The sequence below is a fragment of the Aedes aegypti genome, chromosome 1 (assembly GCF_002204515.2).
Source record: "Aedes aegypti strain LVP_AGWG chromosome 1, AaegL5.0 Primary Assembly, whole genome shotgun sequence".
Classification (NCBI taxonomy): domain Eukaryota; kingdom Metazoa; phylum Arthropoda; class Insecta; order Diptera; family Culicidae; genus Aedes; species Aedes aegypti.
In genome coordinates this window covers 101,000,042-101,021,936 of record NC_035107.1, presented here as the reverse complement: position 1 = coordinate 101,021,936, position 21,895 = coordinate 101,000,042, and the positions used below count along the sequence as shown (strand labels likewise).

Sequence of the window (21,895 nt, the reverse complement as noted above, 5' to 3'; positions counted from 1 at the left end):
ATCTTTTGTTAAGAATTAAGAGAAGAAAACAATAGTGCGCATTTAGTACGAAGAAAAAATGATAATAACGGTTTTAATGCAGTGGTTATGTTACCAGGGAAGGACAATTATTCTGGTGGTTCAACTGTGCTAATTATTATGGTAGGTCCAACAAGTGTGGGCCTTTTTCTTGTGTTTTATGCTAGTGGCTGGCCTAGCTTTCGAACTTCCCTGGACTGAAGGATCGAACATTGCCAATTCGTTTCGATCATGACCCCCCACCGAACGAACAGAAATTCATCCCCAGTCCCGAGAGCCCGCCAAGAAGTTGGCTACGCCACTGAGAGATAAACCCGCCACCTCCAAATCGTTACCCGCCATTACGAAAGACCCCGTATGACCACCTCCTCCGCCATTGCCATTGATTTTTTAAGTGAAATCACTTTTTGACTGGTGGTTTCGATATTTTTACATTTCCATTAGACGAAATGTCCAGTCGACTAAACGTCATTCGACCAAATGACATTAGACCAAATGTCACATATTCAATTTGAAACATATTTGGATCGATATAACAAAAATCAAATTCTATCAAAAATTTAACTGCTAAAGCAGTTTTGCAGAAAAATTTATCGGATAATTTATTATATTCTCAGAGAAATCTGTAGCCACGTACCAAACGAGAGAGTGAATGTTTACATCAATAGGGTTCTCCGAATGCTATGTGCCATGAACTGTTACACTCTCCGAATATGGTTCGATCGGATTATTCGAATCAAAACCCAATATCTCAATCCAGTAGCGCAACCAGGATTTGGCTCTAGGGGGGTTTTGTAAACTTAAGTTTTTGGTTCAAATTAAATCGAGCATAAAAATTTTAAAAAAATCCTAGATTAACATAAAAAACGTTACACCATATTTGCATACTCAAGCTTTTCTCGTCCACCCTTGTCATACATTTACATATAAACTCACATCACTATATATGTAAAAGAAATTTATTGTAGATGGTGGAGTTTTTTAGAAGTTTTCCGAAATACATTTGTTGGGTATAGAAAAACCATCGGGTTTTAAGAACATTCCGTTATTTAAAAAAATTCCATATAAGGTACCGTGGGGTAAGTGGATACAGAAAAATCAATAGTCAACTTCATTGTTATGTACAGCTAACGTTGCTAATGTAATTCAAACTTTTTTCTGTGCATGACAAATGAGGGACTATTATACATCAAATCGTCAATTATTTTGATTTGACTGATTGTTATCTAATGAGCATGAGGGACTTGAAAATTTGCGCCAAATGATCCACTTGCCATGAAAGCTTTATCTTTCGTGAAAATTGCAATACTTTTAATATATAAATGGTTAAGCGGGATTACAATAAGCGATATCAGCATTAAATTTATATTTTTAGTAGTTTGTTCAAAAATTTATCCTAGCTTTTTCTCAAATACGTTTTTAAATTTTCCAAGGAACAGAATAATCTTTGAGCTCAATAAGTTGCAGTAAGAAGCATTGCGATTATCATTGATAGTTGGTCGAAGCATTGCAAGTATTAAAGCAATTCCAGATTGTAAGCGAAAACTTGTGATTTTAAACCAAAATACCATATCCCTTAATCTTTTCTAGAATTTTTATTTGTGAACATTAAAAACGAAAGAATCCGGAAATTCAAGTGCTCTCTGGATGTCATAAAATTCAGCTAAATGCTGAGCCGACTGAACGTTTTTTTATACATCGGATTTTGCATCAGCTTTTTAAACGTTCTCGATATTCATACATATCGGCATGTCTGTTTGACAAACTTCTCGTCCAAAACCTGAAGCTTTTTTATCAACATTAATTAAGAAAATTTCGTTTTGACGTTGGATAATGTCTTACGGCAACATAGGATTCTACCCCATTACCCCGAATGCCATTTCCCAGAATGCCACCACCCCGAATTCCATTACCCCCAATGTACCATTACCCCGAATTCCATCACCCCGAATGCTTTTTCCCCGAATTTACAATTATCTTCACATGATGATATTGATGACATTTCCCCATGATATTGGAATTCGGGGTAATGTCATTCGGGGTGATGGATCATTCGGGGTTTTGGAATTCGGGGTAATGGCGTTCGGGTTAATGGCATTCGGGGTAATGGGATTCGGGGTAATGGGGTAGAATCCAACATAGTGGGGTACAATTTCGAAAATCGCTCGCGTTACGAAAACTTATTAGATTTTGACTGTTAATAACATACTAACGCCGGGATAGATTTTACGAGATTCTAGCACCAATCGATTGGAAATATTTCTACAAATTGACTCCAATAATGAAAACTATTCATTTTCATGACTAAACTTTTGATTTGGGTAAATATCGAGACATGACTTATGTTGTGAGACTTATGAACTCTATTCTCAAAACAAATGTGATGTAATCATGTATAGTATGAATACTATTACTGTCATTCATGTTATACGTGCTATGTTATATATTTGGATAACTTTAAAATAAAAAAAAATCTTTATTATATCGAAAAATTATGAAAAATATTTGTACATTAGTTCACACTTATTCGAACAAAAACAAACACTGTAACTAGAATATTTTGGAGAAAATTCATCCATTTTATTCACCTGAGATGTACAAAAGAATTGAGGATTATTCCTAACGATGTTTTCGAAAGACACTCGTAGTTTAAAAATATTAATTACATTTACTTTTGTTTAACATACTTAAATCTTTTTATTCTATTTATGGAAATATTTATATCATCTGTTTAGAACAACCGATAAGGACAAAAAACGTACGATAATATGCTTTCAGGTGGAGAATTTGTATATTTTGTTCTTTTGCATTTTAGCTTAGAAAAACCAAGAAAAAATTTGTTTGAATTTTTCAATTTTCATTTTTTTTTGTACTAGAAAGACTGTACAACACTTTTAGGTGGATTAATTGAAATTTTCTCAGGTCAATTTGGCAAATTCATGCTAGGAATGAAAAAAGGAAAAGTAAAACAACACTTGATGACACTAAAGCTTATTCAAATCCGCGTAAGTAGTCTGCCAATATTTGATAACAATAGTTGATCCACTTACCCCATCCCATTAAAAAGTGCGGGTAAGTGTACCATGACCAATATATCTGTATTTATTTACAAAAATTACATTTTTTTCATTGTGATTCATACAATTAGAACTGAAATGCTCATCATGTGTTGAAAAAACTAATAGTATTCGATTTTAGGCAGAGATACAATGGAATTTTTATCGACAGAAAAAAACTTTGAAATGAATTGATTTTTGCGGTCAACAAGTTTACTTGTGTTAGTGCACGTGTAGTATCAGTGTGTACATGAGAATATAACATAAAATGAAGCAAAGGTGTGAAAACATTCGGAATATTAAAGTATTTATTCTTATTACGGACGAATGATCTACTTACCCCACTGCTACACTTCCCCCACGGTACCTTATTGTATTGCGATTTTTTTACCACATAGACTTAAGTGATCTGAATTTCGTCTATCTCAGATTTCACCTTCGATTTCGCTGTCCCTTTTCGATCACCGCCGCCCATGCAATTATCCTGATGTTCATGACAGTTAACTCCGGCCGGCTCAGTGTTTACCATTTTCTATTTGTTTTCAACTTACCAGCTGGTCTTTTTTACGCAACAAAACCAGCTGGTGCTCCGATGTTTACAGTCATCGTCATTGTTCTCACGCTCCAGCTGATCGTGTTCTCGCGTCAAAATCAGCTGGCAGTGACTAAAATCAAGGATAAATGGTAAATGGTGTTTGAAAATGTACCATCAGTACATTATTGGCAGCTTCTCAATTTCGCCATGAAAGTTTTATCTTTCGTGAAAATTGCAATACCGTCAAACGGGGTAACTTGCAACAGGGGTGAAACTTGCAACACTTCGACATGTAACCGAATTGTCGTTTCGTTCAGCATTGAATTAAATTTTTATAACTTTTTCCGTCATTTATTGACCTCAGGTATACAACAGTAGATTTTGATGAGGGTTTGGGTATAGTTTCTTATTGCTTGGTTTGCTGGAGTTGAAAATCATATTAAAAGTTGGATTGCATGAAATTTATGCTGAAAAACGTTCCGCGTACCACACAAACGGTAGAAATATTTCATTCAAGGCATTTGCTATCAGTTACAGTACTTAATAGTGTACTAATTGACAATATAAAACTTTTGATAATTTGATGCTTGAACACTATAAAAATTCAAAAACGTTTCTGACTACTATTGTGGGGTAACTTGCAACAGGTATTTTGATCTCAATTGTTTGATATTTCTTGCCGTTTATCATCGAAAACACATGAAAAGGCAAAATTTGATTCATTAACATTAAAATGTGTGTACCGCCATTAATTCAATACACGTTTGGTAGTAAATGTTGAAAATATTACATGAATCGCATTATTATTAGATTTAGTTTTATTTTCTTCATGAAAATAATGAAAAATTTTGAAAATCTGTATAAAAACTAACTTGCAGATCTGCCATTGATAATTTTCTGCATGGAGTATGATAAAAGTTGTGTCAGAACACCAACAGATACCATTTTAGAACATACATATCAATATGTGATACGTCGCTTTGATTTGAATTTGTGTAAAAAAATGTATGCAAAGCATAACCTATAGTACAATTTTATTTGTAGAAATTCGCATTGAATCGTTTTAATTGCTTTCCAATAACTGCCAAGACTTATGATTTGCTAGAACTTCCCCATGTGGACACCCTATACAATATCAATGAAGTTTTCAATCAAATTGGTGTAATACTCATTATTCAATCAATAATAATTAGTTTTCTAAGAGTACAGTAGCTGTTTCTGATTATTGTCATGTTTTTACTGCTGAAAATTTTTAAATGATCATTATAACACGATAAAGGTTAAGTTTTCAATAGTGTACTTCAGGTAGCACTGTGTGTTGCATGTTACCCCACATCAGAGGTAGCATGAAAAATGCATATTTCTCGTCTCTCCTGATCACAGAAAACCAAATACTGATAAAATTAATACCGCGTGGTATTCTTCACGTGGCGATTAGGGTACTAGATGGTTTTTGTTTCATCTAAATACTCAATTTTTTCATCCATATAGCTTAGAAGTTGAAAATTGTTGCAAGTTACCCCGTTTGACGGTACTTTTAATATATAAATGGTTAAGCGGGATTACAATAAGCGATATCAGCATTAAATTTATATTTTTAGTAGTTTGTTCAAAAATTTATCCTAGCTTTTTCTCAAATACGTTTTTAAATTTTCCAAGGCACAGAATAATCTTTGAGCTCAATAAGTTGCAGTAAGAAGCATTGCGATTATCATTAATAGTTGGTCGAAGCATTGCAAGTATTAAAGCAATTCCAGATTGTAAGCGAAAACTTGTGATTTTAAACCAAACTACCATCTCCCTTAATCTTTCCTAGAATTTTTATTTGTGAACATTAAAAACGAAAGAATCCGGAAATTCAAGTGCTCTCTGGATGTCATAAAATTCAGCTACATGCTGAGCCGACTGAACGTTTTTTTATACATCGGATTTTGCATCAGCTTTTTAAACGTTCTCGATATTCATACATATCGGCATGTCTGTTTGACAAACTTCTCGTCCAAAACCTGAAGCTTTTTTATCAACATTAGTTAAGAAAATTTCGTTTTGACGTTGGATAATGTCTTACGGCAACATAGTGGGGTACAATTTCGAAAATCGCTCGCGTTACGAAAACTTATTAGATTTTGACTGTTAATAACATACTAACGCCGGGATAGATTTTACGAGATTCTTGCACCAATCGATTGGAAATGTTTCTACAAATTGACCCCAATTATGAAAACTATTCATTTTCATGACTAAACTATTGATTAATGGGTAAATATCGAGACATGACTTATTTTCCATAGAAAATCACATTTTTCTTGCAAACGATGACAAAGACCGCTAAGGGTTGCGTACTTAGCTGGTAGTGCAGCCTGGGCACTGTTGTCCTTCTGACATCAGCTAGAGTGACCCGGTGCGTCTCGAGCGTCTGTCCACCAAGCAGGTGCGGCTCAAACAGCGTCTGTTGTGGTATCCATCGGCTGAGTATGAAATGCTGTATCACGTCAGCTACACCTAAGCTACACCTGGTAGCAGCCTCACCATCGTGATGTAGGTTTCGCGACCCTGGTACTTAAGGTAGCATATCGGATTCCTTACCTACCACGAAAAATGGAGAAAGGAGAAATAACGAACGATATTTTCGGCAACCGACCTGGCAACAAAATAAGGACTATGATTGGAAACTCGGTACCTGGAATGTCAGGACGTTAAATGAACCCGGACGAGTGCTATTCAAGAAGTAAGATGGCCTAGAACTGGAGAACGTGAATTCAGGGCGGTGGATCCCGTCGCCAACATAGCTTTCAAATACAACATCTACCATAAAGGCAGCGATAAGGCAGAGCATGGTGTCGGATTCATAGTGATCGGGAAGCATATGAAGCGTGTTATGAGGTGGAAACCGATTCATGAACGAATCTGCGTATTGAGGATACGGGGCAAATTCTTCAACTACAGTCTGATCAACATCTATGCGCCGACAAACGATAAACCCGACGACACGAAGGATGCGTTGAATGACTGTCTCGATAAGACCTTAGGAGAGTGCCCAAAACATGACGTAAAAGTTGTTACTGGGGACGCTCAAGTCGGAAGAGAGGATTTTTTCCGCCCAATAATTGGTACGGAGAGCCTTCACTCCGCCACCAATGACAACGGCCTAAGACTAATAACTTTCGCTGCAGCTAGAGGGATGGCCATCAGCAGCACCTATTTTGCTCGCAAAGACATCCGAAAGCACACCTGGATGCATCCAGATGGCGAACTCTTCAACCAAATAGACCACCTTTTGGTGGACGGTCGCAATTTCTCGGATGTCATCTATGTGAGGACCTTTAGAGGCCCAAACATCGACTCTGATCACTATCTCGTTGTTAGTAAAATTCGTGCACGATTGTCTACCGTGGCGAACACAAGAACACAGCGACCGTTGCGTTTCAATATCCAGCATTTATCAACAAAAAGTGTAGCAGACGAGTACCGCCGGAAGCTTGATGATAAGGGGATACAAGGTACAGTCACCCCACAGTTATGGATCAACAAAGGGTCATTTTTCAGAACAAAATATGATTAAAAAACATGGTGACGCTGTACAAAATAGAATTACTTCCCTGGCACTGCAGAATATAGTTGTTTTTGAGAATATAACACAAAATACCCGGTTATTTACGAAAAAGTGTCGATTTCGATAGATATTGCAAACGATGTCCACCCCACAGATGTGGATCAGTGAGAGAAGAGGATCCTTATTATGGATCAAATTGACTCATATTATGGATCAAAACACTATAACAGCAATTTATCTGCGAGTTAAGGCGAAGTAGGCCGTCATTGAAATTTGTACGCGTCGTTGATGATTGTTGCTAATTCAGCTCACGATTTCGAATCAAAGAAAATCAGTTGGTTTTGCACTGACACAGCTGAAAAAGCATCAGCATGCTTTATGCATGTTAGCGCGTACAGTGATACTTTTTCAAGTCAATATAAACTATCAAGACTGAGTATTATCACTTTGATATGCAAGCTGAAAAGTAATCATTGTTACCAAAACGAATGACGGGCTACTTAGCCTTAAACGAATGGTGTGCTAGTGAAAGCATACGTTTTGGCGTTTGTTTCGGAATCGTCTTACCGTAATCCGGGGTAACATTGATCATTTTTTTTGAATATTTTTCAAATATTTTGTTTGAAAATGCAAATGTTGCAAATTTTATATTTTTAAAACAAGTACTGCCACCCATAGCTTGTGACTTCATACTGTATTTTGTTTTTTGAAAGATTTAAGCATGTTTAAAAAAATGTTTTAAGCGATATTTTGATTTAGCTGATATGGGGTAACATTGATCACCTATGTAAACAATGTTCGGTAATATTGAAAATGTCGTTATTTACTTAAATCATGGCCCCCGAAGCCGAATATGAAGGCCAAACGCTTACAAGTCATTTAATTTTCAAGTTATTTCAAAATTAAAAACACCTCGAATCACGGAATACGCCTAAAGGTAGGCAATTTCCTAAGGGAATTTTATATTCCTAACAGTAATTCGTTAATGTTGCCTAATTGAGCATACTTATGAAAGTTTTGATAACGGAATCGTTTTCGGCGATGCCATTTTTAGTAAGAACCGCATTCTCCTTGCTCATATCGTTTGCAGAACTTATGTGAGACAGGAATGTTCGGTAGTGTCATCCTTACCCATTGAAATAATTGTTTCGAAAAATTGATAAATTTACGCATAAGGTAAACGCAATTTACGCAAAAATCTTCACTTTCATTAACTTATGAATATAAGAAAGAGAAGAACCATTCATGATTTGAAAAGGTTCCATCAATAAATGGCGATACGAACTTTTTACGAGATGGGTCATTCCGATCAATGTTACCCCGCTGATCAATGATACCCCGGATTACGGTATCTCTGATTCATAACTGTGGTATGGGTTTCAATGCCCCACAGTTATGAATCAACGCTTCTGGGAATACGGTTGACATTTTATTTCCTACGGACTGAAACAATATGCTTAAGCATATTACAATTGATTGCGATGCTGTACAGATTTATGTTGCACGTATGTAAAATGGGTTCTGCGTAAAAGCAACTGCATTTGATGAAATATTTCCGTTTTAATCCAAATTTGATCTATATCTGTGTGCTACCATAACTGTGGGGTGACTGTAGGCGACAACCTCAACAATCTGTGGGAGTCTATCCACGCACATTGGGGAAATCCGAACCCAAAGGTGGAAAAAATTGATAACTTCCACAATAGAAAGATAAAAAATAAGTTTTATAGCTCATTCGAAAGGAAATTTTCTCAGGAATCGATTGGTGATGGTTTCATGAATGTGGAGCCACTCTGGGATAAGCTATGATGCCCGTTTTGCCCCAATTCCTTGAAAATTTTAGATTTTCATGTTGTTTTGAGTAAAACTGTTTTATTGTGGAGATTATTTCCCATGAAATCCATCATTTCTTGTCCATTCAACAATGTTTCACAGAGAACGTTATAAAAAGATGGAAATTTAGGGGATTATGGGGCCAAATGTACAATGAAATATTTTTGAAGAGGAATTTTTGTTTTAAATTTTTTCAACGTGTTTTTTATTGAAATAAATTTTAAAATCATCATCATATATATAAAATCACAGAGTTGTCTGTCTGTCAGTAACGCTTTGAAATGTTTCATCGAAATGTTGCATTGAGCACTACAACAGTCAATTCCAATGTTAGAACATTACAATTGCAAATTGTGGAAAAATTGTTCTCCCCAATTCGTAGAATTTTCTCGAACTTTCCAACATTGTCGTTTTCGGTTTTACAAACATGGTCGGTGAAACATAGAAAAGCAAATTGTAGTTTGATCGAACTTGAATCGATTCATGGAAGCATACTAAATTTTATAGTTATCTGGGGCAAATTGATCACTACTTTTTTTTTGTAACGTTATCTTTTGGAATTGAAACCATCTTGAGTCTATGTTCCATACCTCGATATCGACTCAAGGATGCACACGAAAACTTAATGGTTACCATATTGGTCCCCTGAAACGACTTTCCAAAGCATTTCTGTTCGATGACTCGATATTTGCAGAATATTCGAAAGTTTTCGGTAAGATTATTCTCTCTAAATTCATAGAATCTTCTGGAACTTTAGAAATGATTCATAACAGGAGAAACACTACGACAGCATTTAAGGATGTTATTTCAGCTCAGAACACTACAACAGCATTAAGGCCACGTGCTCGATTGAGTACGGTCAGAGCATAAATTAAGGCGATTTTACGCTTATTAGTATTATGCGAGTCGATGTCGGGTCATGTTAACCTTCCAGTCGTCGCGCGGTTTGCCACCGTCAGAACCACCACGCTACTGTTGTGCACGAAGAGCGAGGTTTTTTCAACAGTGTTGTATAAAATACAACAGCGGGACGTCTTTAGGGTTAATACAATTGTAACTATTATTCTCCACATCTGACATTACATCTCCACTGGAACAGAGTCTGCTTCTCAGCTTATTATTCATATACCGTAATCCGGGGTAACATTGATCATTTTTTTGAGTTTTTCCTAAATTTGTCATTTTACAATATGAATGTTACAAGTTTTATATTTTTAAAACAAGTACTGGCACCCACCGCTCCTGACTATATACTTCATTTTGTTTTTCGAAAGATTTAAGCATGTTCAAATAAATGTTTTAAGTGATTTTTTCATTCAGCTGATATGGGGTAACATTGATCACTCAAGTAAACAACGTTCGGTAATATTGAGAATGTCGTTACTTACTAAAATCATGGCCCCTGAAGCCGAAAATGAAAACCAAACCCTTACAAGTCATTTACTTTTTGAGTTATTTCAAAATTAAAAACACCTTGTACCGCGGAATACGCCTGAAAGTAGGCATTTTCTTAAGGTAATTCTACATTCTTAATAGTAATTAGTTAATGTTCCCCAATTGAATCAACTTATAAAAGTTTCAATAAGCTGATAAATTTACGCACGAACTAAACGCAATTTTGACAAAAACTTTAATTTTTATAATCTCATGAATATAAGAAAGGCACCATTCATGATTCGAAAATGTTGTATCAATGAATGTTTATTTGAACTTATTATTGTTCTATGGCTATATCGGTCATGCGACTCAAAGGTAAAGGGAGTCTATAGAAGCAAATGATGGAAACGAATAGGTGCATAGGCGTCACAAGGGAGCGACAAGATTGAAATTTTATTAGGTGGTGAAAATTGAGCAAGCCATTTTAAAGTCAGTAAGCATCGAAGCGTCCTGTATTTTGCCTAGCTTCGTGTTGGTAGCAAAGCTCAAAGCTTTGAGCCAACCCTTTTCCAGTAGAGAAGCTAGGCAAAATACAGGACGCTTCGATGCTTACTGACTTTAAAATGGCTTGCTCAATTTTCACCACCTAATAAAATTTCAATCTTGTCGCTCCCTTGCGACGCCTATGCACCTATTCGTTTCCATCATTTCTCGCATACTCTGAGAAAACGCCCTGAAAGCCATTGGTAACCACGTGTGTTGCTCGTTGTTTCTGAGCAAATGAAAGAATAAGCACCCAAACCAACATCACGGGCAGGTAGATAATGATCCTTTCTTCCCCATAGCGTTGTTAAATAACATGAAAATACATTCAAATGCTCAGAAACAACGTGCTACACACATGGTTACCAATGGCTTTTAGGGCGAGATCAGAAGTTATGCGAGATTTGCTTCTATAGACTCCCTTTACCTTTGAGTCGCATGACCGATATAGCCATACAACAATAAATTTAAAACAATCACGGTCGAAACCTTCTCCTATGTTTATTTGAACTTTCAACAAGATGAGCCATTCCGATCAATTTTACCCCGCTGATCAATGTTACCCCGGATTACGGTACCACTTAAATAGTTATCAACAGAGAAATTCCTTTGTCCATCTTGTCATTGATCATACATAGCTTTTCGCTTCGAAATTTCGTTGGAACGTGGCTAGCCACGTCGGGTAATCTAGTAGTCTAATAATCATGAATATAGCTTGCAGAAATAAGTTGTATTAAAATTTTTAGAATATGTATGCTCATTATTTATGCTCTATGCTAAATATTTTGAATAATTTATCTTCTTATATCACAAATTCCAAACATTTCCAAACGATGTGCGATAGTTTAGGTAAACGATTTTGATCTAAATGATCGATTGCCGTTAGCCTCATTGATAGGAGATAGTGGGAGCATATAGTTTTTTGGCTATGTTTGCCCCAATTCCCCTAAAAACGATTTCTTTCATAATTAATTGAACAGATATCCCCGAATTAAATTTATTATGTACTAAATTGTTTATTCAGTGGTTGATACAGTATTTAAATCCTAAAACATAGGCGATTATGGGGATCTTTTACACATAAATAAAAAAAAAACAATAAAGAAATCAAAACACTCAAAAATGGATCCATTCAGTAACCATCTGCAGTTTATTTTTCTGATTGAAACAAATCACTCAGAATTAAATTAGTTACACAATTATGCCTGAAGAAATTTCATCGGAATAAAATTGCATTTTGAAGAAATTTCATGAGAATAAAATTGCGTGGAAGTGCCCAAGTAGCTCTGTCTGCACCTTACTACAGAAAAAGGGATCATAAACAAACAAAGTCTTCTATATATTTCAATATGGCATATTTTGATTGAAGATGTAGTACATAATAATGCTTAATTCAAAATAAATTGGCGCTTATATTGAGCTATTCGGTAATCCAATCCGCATGGTTATTAAATTAATTAACTCATTACGCATGGTAAAGATGGACAAATCATGGGTGAAATTATGAAAAAAAATCCACGTGCTCGGCTGGGATTTGAACCCAGGACTCTCGTATGCTAGACGAGTGCTGTACCAACTAAGCTACCGAGCCCGTAAAGAGTCCTGGGTCCAAATCCCAGCGAGCACGTGGATTTTTTTCATATTTTCACCCATAATTTGTCCATCTTTACCACGCGTAATGAGTAAATTAATTTAAATTTCTTCATGTTATGCATTTTAGAAGGCTCTTGAACATGCTTGAAATAGGGTCCTAAAGCCCTGTCTCAATTTTAGTACCAAACGCTTAAGTTTAGGGCAGAAACACATGTTTACTCAATTTTTAAATGATTTTCATTAGTTTAAGTACAAAAAACATTTTTTTATGATTTTTGAGATTTTGTCACACCATTTGGGTTAAACTCAAATGTTGGGTATATTTTGTTTTCCGTGACCCTTCCGAAATGTCAGAAAGGAACAACCCCTGTGTTAAAACTATATGCCCTGTGGCATTTTTGTCGAAAAAGTGAATGTCAAACAAGATCACAAGTGTCAAGGTTCATATTTGGAACCATTTTTAAAATTGAAGTTTAAAAATGTTATAGCCGTTATTTGAGCTGGAAAACTTGCTAAAGTAGTTGCAATAACATGCTCTTTCGTATTATTAAATAAAAACAAGAATTCATTAAACATTTTTGGACCCAATTCAGTCAAACAGATGTAACCATAATTACTGTTTACAATATTAACAAAGTATGGTTCACCATGAGGAACATTGATGTCAACTAACAAGCAATCTGTTAACAGCAAATGTAGAGGCAACATAACAAACATAGTAACTATTAATTATACTAACGAAATGAATGATTGATTTTGGAAAAATTTAGAATTGAGCATAATTATCAGCTGCATTATCACTTTTATGATAACTTTTTCTGTAGCATATGATGGCAATTGGAATATTGAATACCAAATATCCATAAAAAGACAAAATTATTTCCCGAATTATTTCTTGTAAAATGCAATTTGATTCTCACGAAATTGCTTCAGTAATAATTGAATAACTAACCTGATCCTGAGTAATTTGTTGCAATCAGAAAAAACGGCTGATGATTTCTTGATAGATTCGTTTTTGATTTTTTTATTTTATTATTATTTTGTTTATGTGTAAAAGATCCCAAAACTCTCCTATGTTTTATGATTTAAATATTGAATCAGATACAGAATAAACAATTCAGTACACAATAAATTTGATTTGGGAAAAAAGTTGAATTAATTACGAAAGAAATCGTGTTCAGGGGAATTGGGGCAAAAATAGCCAAAAAACTATATGCTCCCACTATCTCCTATCAATGAGGCTAACGGCAATCGATCATTTAGATCAATATCGTTTACCCAAACTATCGCACATCTTTTGGAAATGTTTGGAATTTGTGATATAAGAAGGTAAATTATTCACAATATGTTGCATAGAGCATACATAATTATCATACATATTCTACACATTTTACTAAAACTTATTTCTGCAAGCTATATTCATGATTATTAGACTATTTTAAAATTTATTTCAATAAAAAAACACGTTGAAAAAATTTAAAACAAAAATTCCTCTTCAAAAATATTTCATTGTACATTTGGCCCCATAATCCCCTAAATTTCCATCTTTTTATAACGTTCTCTGTGAAACATTGTTGAATGGACAAGAAATGATGGATTTCATGGGAAATAATCTCCACAATAAAATAGTTTTACTCAAAACAACATGAAAATCTAAAATTTTCAAGGAATTGGGGCAAAACGGGCACCATAACTTATCCCAGAGTGGCCCCACATTCATGAAACCATCACCAATCGATTCCTGAGAAAATTTCCTTTCGAATAACGTATAAAACTTATTTTTTATCTTTCTATTGTGAAATTTATCAATTTTTTCCACCTTTGGGTTCGGAATTCCCCAATGTGCCACGGTGCGATGAGCACAGCAGCGCGAGAGGTGATAGGTACTGCTCAGAGACGACCCAGAAACGGATGGTTTGATGAGGAGTGCCAGAATGTAACGGATGAGAAGAATGTTGCCAGAAGCCGGATGTTAGTGTCTGGTACCCTGCATAATAGAGAGCGGTACAAGGAAGCTAGAGCAGCCGAGAAACGAATTCATCGCAGAAAGAAAAGGCAGTATGAAGAAGACATCATTACTGAGGCGCAAAACAGCATGGAACAAAATTATATGCGGAGATTTTACGAAACTGTCAATGGGGTACGGAGAAAAACTGCGCCGTCTCCCGTCATGTGCAATGACCGCGAAGGAACACTTCGAGCAATTGTTGAATGGAGAGAACACGAGCGCGTCTGAGAACAGATTAATCATCAGCAACGATGGACAAGCTGTGGAGCCCCCGACGCTAGATGAGGTTAGAAGAGCGATTAAGGAGTTGAAGAACTGTAAGGCTGCTGGAAAAGACGAGCTCCCGGCCGAACTTTTCAAGCACGGTAGTGAGCAGCTGTATGAAATACTGCACCGTACTCTGTCAAGGATATGGGAGGAAGAAGAATTGCCTGCTAGCTGGCTGGAGGGGCTCATCTGCCCTCTGTATAAGAAGGGCCACAGATTGGAGTGCACCAATTACCGAGGAATAACGCTCCTCAATTCGGCGTACAAAATAATGTCGCGTGTTCTGTTCAAAGACCACTGGAGGAGTTCTTTGTCGGCGAATACCAGGCTGATTTTCATGAGGGCCGATCAACGACGGATCAAATGTTTACCTTGCGACAAATCCTTGATAAGTTCCGGGAATACAACTTGCAGACTCACCATCTGTTCATTGATTTCAAGGCGGCGTACGATTCAGTAAATAGAAATGAGTTATGGTAATCATGGTAGAACACGGTTTTCCGTCGAAACTAATCAGACTGATTCGTGCAATGTTGGATGGATCGAAATCAAGTGTGCGGGTTGCGGATGAGACTTCAACCTCCTTCGTAACCTTAGATGGATTGAAGCAAGGAAATGCGCTTTCGAACCTTTTGTTCAACATTTCTCTCAAAGGAGCTATGAGGAGAGCGGGCGTGCAAAGAAGCGGTACCATCGTCACCCGGTCGCATATGCTCCTGGGTTTTGCGGACGATATCGATATAATCGGAATTGATCGTCGAGCCGTATAAGAGGCATTCGTGCCTTTTAAAAAGGAGACAGCGAGGATTGGACTTACCGTCAACACCAGCAAAACTAAGTACATGATCGCTGGTAGACAGCGTGGTTCCAATCGTGACGTTGGTAGTGAAGTGGTGCTGGGTGGTGAAAATTTTGAAGTAGTGGAAGAATTTGTGTATCTTGGTACTTTAGTGACGCGCGATAATGATGTCACCCGCTAGGAGAAAAGGCGTCTTGCAGCTGCGAATAGGGCTTTTTACGGGCTCCATAACCAACTTAAGTCCCGTAGCCTGCAGACGAAAACAAAAGTCGCGCTATATAGGACACTTATCCTTCCGGTTGCTCTATACGGCCATGAATCCTGGACGTTAAAAGAAGTCAACCGGAAAGCGTTTGGAGTTTTTAAGTGTAAAACACGGCAGGCTGCGTTGGGCTGGTCACGTGGTACGAATGCCGGAAGAACGACAAGCTAAAATAATATTCAGTAGAGAACCCGGACGAGGCCGTCGGCTTCGTGGTAGGCCGAGCACACGTTGGCCTTTTGCAGTTGAAGAGGACTTAAGGGCACTTAACGTTCAGGGTGGCTGGAAGCGATTGGCTCAGGACCGAGCCCAGTGGAGAAGAATTATCCATTTGGCGTAGATTCAAGGTAGCGGATTGTAGCCCATTAAGTATCAAGTAAGTACCCAAAGATTTGTGCCAGATATTTTTCCAGGAATTCTTCTAGAATGTTCTCCCGTGTTCCTTTAAGTTTTTTCTTGAAGATTTCTCCCGGAATTTTACCTGGGATTCCTTAAAACAACCCTTGGAAATTGGGGTTGAGAAATACTGCTTTCAATTATTCCATATGAAATAAAATTTTTGTCAGCCCATGGCTAAAATCTCGGTAATAAAGATAAAAAGATAAATAAATTATTGTTAAAGGTTGTCAATGGTGAATCCACGAATATACAATCACTATGAAACTCTGCTTTCGATGAAATTCGTGAAAACCGTGATTATTACGGTAATACGAATATTACAACCCTTGAAATCATATATGTATTTACACAGCTCATGAACACAGATCTATCGACAGTAGAACTATATACAGCGCAAAAAAAACGCGCTGATGATCTTGAAAAACCTGTTTGGATAAACCCACAGAGATTATCAAAACAAGTAACTACAGAGATCTTTAATCATAATTCGTGTTTTTAAGATTGCCAGCACGTTATTTTTGCGCACAAAACACAATGTTTTGATGGCATACATAACAGTAGATTGAATTTGTTATTTTCATGCTATAATCGACAAATAATCGATGTCAGCTAATCGATAATTTCGAAAATTTCAGCGAGACATGTATCGATTAGTGAGTTGATTAATCGGAATAATCGATTAATTTACTACAACTGTAGTACCAGCCATCGTCGTTGCGCTGGATCTTTGGCTTCCCCGCTTTCTCATATTTTCAATAAATCTTTCGAGCAAAAGAAGTTTCCTGCTGTGTGGAAGTAATCGCTAATGTTTCCTGTGCATAAGAAAGGAGATATAAGAAATGTGAGGAACTATAGAGGCATTACAAGTCTATCTGCAGGATCGAAGCTTTTCGAAATAATTGTGAGCAATGTCATCCTTAATGCTACCAAGAGCTACATTTTACCCAATCAACAAAGATTTATGCCCGGTCGCTCCTAGGACTCGATACACTGCAACGACTTCGACAGCTCCAGCAAGCCACATTTGTTGCTAAGATTATGACTGGTGAGATTGACGCTTCAGCACTTCTGTCCCGCATTGAATTTCGAGCCATTGGTAGACTGCTGCGGTCCTCTTCTTTATTGATGGCCAGATTTCACCGAACATCGTATAGTTTTCATGAACCGCTCACCTCATGTGTCCGAACATTCTCTTTAGTGGATAATTTGTTTGACTTTGGAGAGAAGCCTAGTTCTTTCAGAAGAAGGCTGGAAAGATCTAGAATGCTGATAGCATTAAGGTTTTAGTCTATAAGAACTTCATGGAGACTACTGTCAGATGACTAAAATAATAAATAAATAACAAATAAATAAATGAATAGATAGTTTTTTTTTGCCTTTGTGATGTCATTGTGTCCCAAGAAAAACAACAATTTTAACGTTAACAAACTTTATTCAGAAAAACAACCATCATGCTTAACTTACAAAGGGTTCGGGACCCATCCTGGGGCTGGATTATCAGTGCGGGTGAACTGGCTGTCGATCCATGCTCGGTACTGTCTAACGTCGATGTAGACTCCGGGGTTGTTGGCAGCTCCGCAAGTAAGTCCAAATGTGAGCACTCCGGTCAGCTGGCCATTGCAGAAGAGCGCGCCTCCGATGTTTCCTTGACAGACGGTGTTGGCAACGGCAGTGATGGACCCGGCGCACAACATCGTGGACAGGACACGGTTTCCGTGGACATTAGCTGCGTTACACTGGGCCGTTGGAAGGATGGGAGCGACAACCATTCGCTGGACAGGATTTAGCGGAGCGTTGACAGCATTGGTATTGGCACCCCATCCTGCGTACTGGCACTGAGTATTGTCCGCCCAAATCCTGGTGTTGATCACTGCTGAGTCAATGGTATTGTGGATTTCCGGGAACATGGTATTGACACGAAGCACAGCCAGATCGTTGTTTCCGGTCAATCTGTTGTAGTTCGGATGCACGAAGAGGTGCGTCACATTGCGAACTTCGCGTCGAGAAGAAGCTGGCACTATGTTAACATCACCAGCGATGACGCGTAACCAGAATGGATTGACGAGGGAGAACGAGGTTGGGTGCATGACGCACCAGGCCGCAGTCAGTACATGTTGACGGTTGAGGATGGTTCCACCACAGTGCAGGTTGTACGGAGAATCGATGCTGACCGCTGCGGGAAACTGTCCAGGCAGAGTTACGGTACCGCCAGTCAAACGAGATGACGCATCCTCGCTAGCAAAGGCAACTGAAAAATATTTGTTCAAACTGTCTCCCCCTTTGTTCCATTTCACATCAAATCTTACCAGCGGCCACCACCGACAAAACAAGTAACAACTTCATTTTCTCAACCCTATCGACACGGCAAGCAATCAGATACTGCCATTATTGACAGGTGAGCAGCGCGACTTTGCTTCCGAATTCGGTGCCCTTATCTAATCGCTTGCACTGATTTGCTTTTGATTTCACCACAGGCCCGTTGACACATTGCTAGGAAATCTGATCAAAATCCCCGAAAATGAATGGCTCTTAATCCCGGCTCTGAGATAGCACGCTTGCCTCGGTAGTATCGTTGCATCCAGCCACTCAGTATGCTTCGCAGTCCACCAGAATGAAGTCCACGATTGCAATTTTGCTGCTTGGTAAGTTCTGTTCACCTTAAGCGAACTATCCATTCCTAACATTACTTCTTTTAAGCGTTTTCCCTCGCAAATGGTTACCAGCTGACCGACGAGGAGTACGATCCCTTCGAACCGTTCATCAGCGGCGGGACCAATGCCGTCCTGGGACAATTCCCTTCCGTAGTCGCTGTTGGCGTTCCCACGCCTAACAATGCCTTCTGTGGTGGCGTCATTCTCAACGAAAACCATGTCCTGACGGCAGCACGGTGCGTCCTTACGGCCCAAAATACTCTGCTCTTCCCGAATCAGGTCACCGTTATGTCCGGGGCGCTTCAGCTGAACTTGGCCGCACCCCGTATTGGAGTCTCCGCAGTGTACGTGCACCCGCAGTACAATCCGTTCACCTTCGCCAACAATTTGGCCGTGCTTCGTACTACGTCTAGCTTCCTGCCACCGATGGTTGCCACTCCGAATATCGGCTTTGCTCTGTTGGGCGATGAGGTTCCCTTCGACGGAATGGCATGTCAGGCGGCCGGATGGAACAACGCCACCACCAATCCTCTTCAGCAGTTCATCAACGCTCCGATCCTGAACAGAGACACTTGCAACGCGCTGGCACTGAACTTGGGCCGCATCGACGAGTCGATGGTTTGCGCTGGCGTTACCGGAACTGGACCGGGAGTCTGCGCGAGCAACATGGGAACCGGTCTGTTCTGCGACGGTCGATTGGCTGGGCTTTTGTCCACCGGATTCGGCTGCGGTCAGGCCAACAATCCCGGAGTTTACACGCAGATTCGTTATTTCTCAGCGTGGATTAGGCAGCAGTTTGACCGACAGGATATTCCTCTGGGGGGCTCGTCGCCGATTCCGATTTGGTAAGAGTTGAGGGGATAAATAAGTAAAATAAAAAAGTTGGATTTATTCGAAGCAAAAGTATTTTATGTTTGTCCGAAAGTTTGAAACGTGTGTTAGATATGGGGGTCTATTGATATGCTATTCAAATTGATTTATTATGAATAGAGGTGAAGAATCGTAAGTACGAGTAGCCGGCGACTCTTAACGGAAATTAGAAAGTGGTGTGTTGTTCAAATGCATGGTTATAATCAAGCGAATATTGTTGAGTGTGTAAAATACGGCAGAATTCAGTGGGCTAATTACATACAGTGGAGGACGGCCTGTTATCACTAGATCACTAGGGGAAAGGGTGGTAAAATGAACACCTTAAGGAAATCATCTAGTTTCTGATAGAAAAAAAAAGGAATTTGAATAGTTCTATCGCACAACATCAAAAATAGGGATCACAGATAGCGACATGAATTCAGGCTAAAATAGCTTAATTTTCACATATTTTTATCGCTAGCAAAACACGATGCAAATATTCATTTTACCTGCACTATGTGGGTAAAATTAACATCATTCAAAATACGTAAGCAAAACAAAAATTTTCGAAAATTTTCGTTGCATTTCCGAGAATATACCGTTTTGATTCATATTACGGACACTTAAGGCCTCAGTGAAGTATAACTCACCAAAAAGCATGTAAAATAAATCACTCCGTATGATTCCTCCGCGTTATCGAATAGAAATAGAAATAGAAATGTGTGGACTTTTCATGATTCTTATTCCGGACGCTGCCTTACTTTTGCTTCATATTCCGGACACTTCGATTCAAATTCCTGACAGGTCAAACAAATCATGAAGAGAAAAGTCAAATCATCAAATGAAATCGTCAAACCACTAGAGAGACGCATAGGTAGTTGGGCATTATAAATATTAACAGATATTTATGGAAAATGCTTATTAAAACGAGCCTCGAAAGTGAGAACTATTGACCGGCAAAAATTGAAACATTGCGTGTGAAATGTTTCCCATACAAAGTAGAATGTCCGGAATTTGAAGCTGTCCGTAATATGAATCAAAACGGTACCCATAAGTGATAGCAACTCATTCAAAAAGAATTCTAAAGGTATTATATTTAACATCATATCATAACGATATGCACCTCACTGAAAAACATCAAAACCTCCGTGCTAAAAGTTACGTCAGCTCGTATTTTCAAACGTGGTTTTCTAAAATCTCAGTTTTCGTTGATCTATTCACTTCTATTGACCTCCGTATCAACTCAAATACTTCGGTTTATGCTTTAAATCGTCTGTGAGTGTTAAACATTTATCGATTTTTTCTCAGTTAAAGGCACGGTGTTCGTTATGCCACCACTTCCCCTTAGAAGCGTTTGGGACAACTGGAGAAGTTTCAGATGGAGTTATACGATGAGTTCGTTTCTTCCAGCATTCTACGTTTTTTCTACTAAGTACCAGGTAAAATTGTCTTCGGAAGTGGTACCCAAACTTGTTAATGCTGCGACCACCTTTAAAGTTCTACAAACATCCCGCAAAGCCCTAAAATTGATGTTCACAAATTGAAGTTTATGGAAAGATCTCATGATAAATCAACAAATACAATCATACACGAAGGTCACGTATGTAATCTAACTAAGATAATGCAAGAACTGTGATATGAGTTTTTGAAAACCTCCTTAATTTTCACTAAGGATCTAGCTAAGAGCCCATAAAAAATGTCTCCAAGAATCCGATAAGAAACCTTCATAAAAGTGTTTTACAAAACAAATTCAACAAAAAAAAAGTTGGGACGATTTTCAAACCGCCAGCAATTTGTTAAATATGTTCACAGAATTTAAATGAAGATTCTCTCGGCCGTCGAAAGAAACGTTAAATATTTCACCAAGGATGCATGGAAACCTTGTAAGACATCCATTCCAGAATTGTGCAAAGTCTTCCATAATTTTTATTAGGCATGTTCTCTTTATTTTGAATACATATTACCAATAAAAAGCTACTTAGGTTTGCAATTATTTTATCTAAATTAATTTTCGCATTAAGAAGTCAGCACTGTTTAATCGGTAGAATAAGAATAAATCAAGCCGCAAATATTTTTCAAATTTTGAACTAATATCAACAAACGCGATTCTGAAGCTTCTTACAATACTTAATCATTTCCATTTTGCATAAAT

General features: G+C 37.9%; 2 protein-coding genes and 1 non-coding gene across 3 annotated transcripts; 1 reads left to right on the top strand and 2 right to left on the bottom strand.

The window, feature by feature from the left end:
* Positions 1–12,434: 12,434 nt before the first annotated feature.
* Trnaa-agc lies at positions 12,435–12,506 on the bottom strand. The gene has a single exon. It is a non-coding gene; the product is annotated as a tRNA-Ala (tRNA).
* Positions 12,507–17,655: 5,149 nt separating this feature from the next.
* On the bottom strand, positions 17,656–18,688 carry LOC5567924 (anionic trypsin-1). The gene is made up of 2 exons (XM_001651902.2): positions 18,550–18,688; positions 17,656–18,491 (listed from the first exon to the last, which is right to left on the bottom strand). Exons 1-2 carry the CDS (start codon positions 18,584–18,586, stop codon positions 17,704–17,706), a joined length of 825 nt encoding a protein of 274 aa, XP_001651952.2. The 5' UTR covers positions 18,587–18,688; the 3' UTR covers positions 17,656–17,703.
* A 71-nt stretch (positions 18,689–18,759) lies between these two features.
* LOC5567925 (trypsin alpha-3) lies at positions 18,760–19,791 on the top strand. The gene is made up of 2 exons (XM_001651901.2): positions 18,760–18,885; positions 18,941–19,791. Exons 1-2 carry the CDS (start codon positions 18,855–18,857, stop codon positions 19,741–19,743), a joined length of 834 nt encoding a protein of 277 aa, XP_001651951.2. The 5' UTR covers positions 18,760–18,854; the 3' UTR covers positions 19,744–19,791.
* The last annotated feature ends 2,104 nt before the right edge of the window (positions 19,792–21,895 follow it).